The following is a 6,000-nucleotide window of genomic DNA, read 5'->3' as shown; positions in this document are numbered from 1 at the left end:
TACAAATAGTTAAAACATTTTTTCCTATATGCCTAAAAGGATGAAAACCACTTACAGAAAGCAAAACAAAAACCATAGCCAAAAAAAAAAAAAAAAAAAATCCAACCCTTAACCCCAAACCCCAAAACAACAAATGTGCTGAAAAGAGACTTCCAAAACTAAAATTGCCAGGTTTGTTGTTACTGTTCCGGGACCGTGACCTTGGAGCAAATCAGAGTTCTAATTGGCAAAAGTGACAGTAGAGAAAAGCGAGCAAGTCCCCGACAGTGAACTTGCTGGCCAGAATCAAGTGCGGCGCTCAAAGCTACCGTGTGTCCTTCCAGTGGACGTGCCAACAGCGCATTTAATGAACTAATCAAACATGAAGTATACCAGAAGGGGGAGGGGCATCACTGTGTCTACACACAACTCTGACAGCATCCGATTTTAACAAGTTTACTAAAACGACAGCCATGGCCTTGACAAATACTGAATGCAGAATACTGGTGTACATAGATTTTACAGAGCGTCTCCCGAGAGCCGGGTCACAAGATAAGGTTTAACAGATGGGAGAGGCCTGAGGGAAGGCAAGCACACGGATTTTATTGAGAAAAAAGCTTATATACTGTAGGGTTGCTGAAGTTTAATAAATAAAGGTCAACTTATAATATATAAAAACAATATAAACATTTATATGCTACATGCATATCATATAATTTAAAGTAATAATTTATATATGGGGAGAGATGCCAATTTATGTTCTTCCAATTTTTCTCGACAAGGCACACACGCAGGAGGTGTCTATCCGTATCCATCGCCAGCCCACAAGCTTATTGTTTTCTGACGTCAGTGCTCGGACGTAGGTCTGGGACGTTTTGCACTGAGAGTTCCAGTGTTTATCGTCAATCCCCCTGCAACCGTTCTTGACAGGCCTGGCTTCTTTACATCGTGTCTCATAAAAATATTGTTTGACGGGAGAGTTGCCGGTTTTGATCTCCCCCAGCACCGTGACCTGGTGTCCCCGAATGTCGATGGCCGATGACTTGTCGGTTACCCACAGACTCTCGCTGTCGCATACGGAGTACTCCCCCCGGTGACTCTTGTGCTCGGCGTACCTCTTCCTCCGTGACGTTCTGTTGGCGGCCACAGGGCTGCCCACGTAATCCTCCATGAGATACAAGGGAGGGGGCTCCAGGGGGGTGCTGTCACTCAGCAGGACCCGGGGCGAGCTGTAACGTCTCTGCTGCCGTAACAGCTCTGTGTCCATCGCAGTCACGGGCTGGAATTCCGACTTGGCCAGCTCGCCCTGCTCCGGCCTGGGGGGGGCCCCTGCTTTGGGCAGGGTGCTCTGGTAGTTCTCCTTAACGTCCACCATCTGCTTGGAGAGCTTGTTTTTCAAGATATCTGCCTGGATCAGCTTAATAATCAGGGAATTTAGCGAGTCTTCAGGCAGACTCCTTTGATCCATGTTGTTACCTTGGATGCCACGGAGATACGCGAGAAATATCACATAAAACAAGATGGACATCACCTTGTTCACCTGTAAGATCTGAAAAGGAAACACAGGGGTTAATGGCAGGCTGTGGCAGCTGAATCCATGTCATTGTGGGTTGAGTAACCCTGTGAGAGGCAGCAAGAACACCCAGCTCCTCTCTGATGTCCAGAGACCAGGGTTGTCCATCTCTTTCCTCGGGAAATACTGCCTCCGTACGAGTCCTTTGAATCTCTAAAGTGCCTTTTCCTCCTAGATCTCCACGTGCCTCTCCCTCAATAATCTTTCCCCTAGCATGGTGGCTGTGTGCTAGGAAATGGGGAGTGCATGTGTGTGCGTGTGTCTGTGTGTGCATGCGCACGCGCGTTTGTGTATCTTGTGCTCGTGAATGACAGAGAGGGCAAAATAATTTTTTTTTTTAAACTAAATAAACCAAAAACATGAGTGGCAAGGTCTTCGGTATAGAAGAGCTAAGGCTGTCCCCGGGTCCGGGCCCCCAAGAGCCTCCAAGGCAGAGGGAGGAGGAAACTCGCACTTAGGACTTTCCTAGACAGAAATCCTCCAGGGCATCTGCATTTGAGGTCTGCGCTTATCTGCAGACTTCTGTTGTGTGTGGATGACGTCCTGCCACTTCTTTACATATCACTTGAGTCTGAGAAGACCACAGTCCACTCCACCTTGGCAAATTATGAAGTTGTACCTGAAAATTATAAAGGCATATTGGCATTCTTTTAGCAACAGGAGCAGACTTGCAATGGTCTTAAAGAACATAGCCCTACCACCCTCCCCCACACCTAATGCAGCTTCTGGGTCACTGGAAGGAATACCCCGAGGCTGGGGATGGGTCAGCTGCCTGCACACTGCAGCATCAGAATGGGCTCATCCCTGGCCAGGCCCCCCGTCTGGTGGAGCTGTTCTCCGCCCTTGTAATGAGCACGGGGGCTGCTCCCCATTCTGTGAGGGGGCCTGGCCGAGCTCTCTAACGGACATGCCTCACCAGGGCGCCCAACTGCTTCCCAGAGACTTCTCCCCGCCAGAGCACTACCTGCAGAAGTTGGAGGCACAGCAATAACTGGCTCAAGGTAATGGGCTGGACTTGCCCTGAACAGCAAGATTCCTTGTGGATTCCTTTTTTTGTTTTTTCTTGTTTGGCCTTTTAATGTGAAGTTTCTAGTACACAATGTTTCTTTTGGGGGCTGCATTTTCATTTTGTTATCTCTTCATTTAAATGGTACTTGAACCCATCCACACTCTCCTTCTGTTGCCAGAGCAGAACCTCGACACGGGGTTTCTGTTGGGTCCTTATGGGATTATAGGGCTGATCTCCAGATACCTTTCTGGCTGGTCTCTCCCTCACTAGAGCAAAGCCCAGCTTTTCTGAAGGTTGGCGCTGGATGGGGACTCTTCAGGCAGGGAGGGCTGGCAGCAGGAGCGATCTCCACTTGCACTCTGTGATCTACACCACCCCCGTGGGGTAGCCAAACCTTAGTTACCATTACTACCACCTCACTGGCCCCCAGGGGCTCACGGTTTCCTCCTTAAGGCTCTAAGCATGGAAAATAAAAGCCATTCCCTCGGTTCACCTTTGGTATTTGTAGAGAGACTTTAGTAAATCCAGGGGGAAAACAGAAGGGAAATAAACAAGAGAGACACAGGAATCAGAGAAGCGGCCCTGCTTACCAAGTACCCATGTCTGAGCTTGCCCACGCTAACTTGCTCCCGGGACTTCCAGATGCAGCCTCTTTCCCCGTCTTGTCTGAAGTACTGCTCTCTTGTCCCCAAAGGCCAGCAATGCTGCAGGCACTTTGCTCCAACTTCCTCTTCCTGGCTCTTGGCCCACCTCTTTGATAAGGGGATCATCTTCCTTCCATGGGAAGCACTTTTGTGGACAACTGACTCCTTCAAGGTCAAAGCCGAGAGAAGGATTCTAGCTTCGCTGCCCACCCCTAGAGACTGCTCTAAGAATCCTATTACCCTAAGAAAGTGGTTCCCACAGGATAACTACTCTCCCTCCCACTCTGCATATAACTGACAATTCCTTCCATGTCGCAGGCCCAACAAAATGAATCTTGAACACACAATGTATGGCATGCATGCAACTAGAATTGCATGCCCTTTCTCCCCCCTCCAAATGGAATACAGCTGCAATAAAGCAATTTGGGACTAAGAGTCTATCAGAAAACAATTTATTAAATCCTCCCAAAGCCCGGCCACTGTAAGCTAAGAATACACAGGGTACCTGCTCATGGGGAAATAGATCAAGGATGGTCAGTGAGGGGAGGTCCCAGAGGGAATGAGAATGGATGCACAGATTAGCCAGGAATGACAAGGGTGCATGGACAGGAAGAAAGATGGATGGTGCCAGTGGACTGGGGCTACAGAGGGAAGCGTCTTTATGGCTGGGGCCTGAACAGGAACCAAAGGGTTAAAGGGGTAGAAGAGCCATATAAAGGAAGCATTGAATCCAGCTCCTTCATTGTACAGATGAGGAAAACCTAACTGCAGTTGAAGGAGGAAGAGAAACGCACAGGGTAGAGGGATCCTCTGCACTCCCTGCCCAGCTGCCCTTTTCGTCAGATTACAGCTGGGCGAGCAAACCCCGGCCCCAGCCCATTTGCTCTTCCAGAGCTGCCTGAACAAGCTTTAGGAGCCGTGTGCATGTTCCCTTCCGCTGGCACACTTTCCTCACCTCTCCTGTTGAAATTACACTCATTCTTCAGTGCCCAGTTGGAAAGCGAGGCCCCCAAAAGCAGGCCCGCCAAAAGCAGCAACCACCACTTCCTTTGCATTCCTGTGGCATGTTTCCAATTGGCTGTGGTGGCAGGTATGACAAGCCTCAGGGCTCTCCGCGCTTTACTCACTAGATTCCCTCTCCTCCAAGGCCAGGAGCCCCTTCCCGCCTGTGCCTCCCCACTGCGTCCAGGCCACGGTGAATACACGGTGGAGGTTAAGGTCTGGGTGCAGGGAGGCGGGGACGGAAGTTGAAGTCAGAAGAGTGACCTGATTTGGAGGGCCTCATGTGGAAATAATTTAGAGGCAAGGTGGTGGCAGGAGGGGTGACTGCATTTGAGCCAACACTCGAAGCTCCCTGGGTGCAGGAGCTAGAATGTTCCATTTTGGTGAAGTTGTCTGGAGGTAAGAGTAGAAAACCATGTTTGGTCAAGAGGAACGGGCAAAGCCCACTGAGTGCTGCGTGGGAGGGGGGGCACATTCAGAGCCGTGGGCAGGAGCCGTAACTTCAGCTGCAGTCTGGTGGGGAGAGCCCGGGGATGCGCAAAATGAAAAGGTTCTCATGACGACCTGCTTTCCTCCTCTGGGCAGTGGCAACCAAGAAATGTGGGAACCAAGGGCGCCTGGGTGGCTGAGTCGGTTAAGCGTCTGCCTTCGGTTCCGGTCATGATCTCAGGATCCTGGGATGGAGCCCCGCATCAGGATCCCTATTCAGCGGGCAGTCTGCTTCTCCCTCTGCCCCTCACCCCACTCATGCTCTCTCTCTTTATCTCTCTCAGATAAATAAATAAAAATTCTTGAAAAAAAAAGAAAGAAATGTGGAAACTAAATGGGGCAGTGGGAGAAGTCAGGATCCTCAGGATGGAACATTATTATCATGGATACGGCTCAGAACTGCCAGAGCATGCTGATTATAAAAAGCAGAATAACGTGTAGTTGATTTTATTACTATTTCTAGTTTCTGTCCAGACAATACTCACTGCTGCACCTAGGTGGACCGCTCCTACCACCCCACCTAGCTGTGCACTTCCGCTGGGAGCCCAAGGCATCGAGTGGGTTAGAACCCAGGTCTCCTGACTCTTTTAGACAACTCTGCCCCTCTCGGGTCCCAAGCACAGAAACTCAACACAGAGGGGCGCCTGGGGGGCTTAGTCTTTAAGCGTCTGCCTTCGGCTCAGGTCATGATCCCAGAGTCCTGGGATCGAGCCCCGCATCAGGCTCCCTGCTTAGCGGGAAGCCTGCTTCTCCCTCTCCCACTCCCCCTGCTTGTGTTCCCTCTCTCACTGTGTCTCTGTCAAATGAATAAATAAAATCTTAAAAAAAAAAAAAAAACAACTCATCACAAAGAAATCAGGCCACATGGGTGGAGGTGGGGGTGAGACACACATGAAAAATTAACAATGTAAGAAAGTTTCCAAATGCCTCTTAGCATTGGTCCTACCCATTTCTGGAGCTCCGCTGTTTTTACCATCAAATCCAAAACCTTACCACGATACTTGAGAACAAGCTGTGGGAATAAATCATCTGTAGACTGGTAAGGGTTTCTAACCCACTTGTAAGGCTGCATGAAAACCCAGCAGGGGAGCCTGTGGCCACCACCTTGATAATCTGCTTGTAGCTTTCTCATGGTGAGCAAGTCCAAGAATGTTGCTACTAGACCTCTCCAAAACACAGGTGTTTGAAGCTGGAAAGGACCCTGTGTAAACCCCTCATTTTTACAAGTAAGGCAACTGAAGCCCGGTGTGGGGACGGAGGGAGTCATCTAAGATTAGACTCCTCAGTAATGGCAGAAAGTGACA

At 49.7% G+C, this 6,000-nt stretch overlaps 1 protein-coding gene across 1 annotated transcript in view; it reads right to left on the bottom strand.

Annotated features, from left to right (window-relative positions):
• Nucleotides 1-419: 419 nt before the first annotated feature.
• Nucleotides 420-6,000, bottom strand: part of NTF3 (neurotrophin 3) — a 66,700-nt gene continuing 61,119 nt past the window's right edge. Inside the window, exon 2 of the mRNA XM_081819136.1 lies at nt 420-1,528. Coding sequence (XP_081675262.1) covers nt 734-1,528 — 795 coding nt within the window. The 3' untranslated portion in view covers nt 420-733. The remainder of the gene's footprint in view (nt 1,529-6,000) is intronic.

Source organism: Leptonychotes weddellii, chromosome 5 (genome assembly GCF_054177405.1).
Source record: "Leptonychotes weddellii isolate Sample4059 chromosome 5, ASM5417740v2, whole genome shotgun sequence".
Taxonomy (NCBI): Eukaryota; Metazoa; Chordata; class Mammalia; order Carnivora; family Phocidae; genus Leptonychotes; species Leptonychotes weddellii.
The sequence above is the reverse complement of the archived record's forward strand: the minus strand, read 5'-3'. Positions and strand labels throughout refer to the sequence as shown.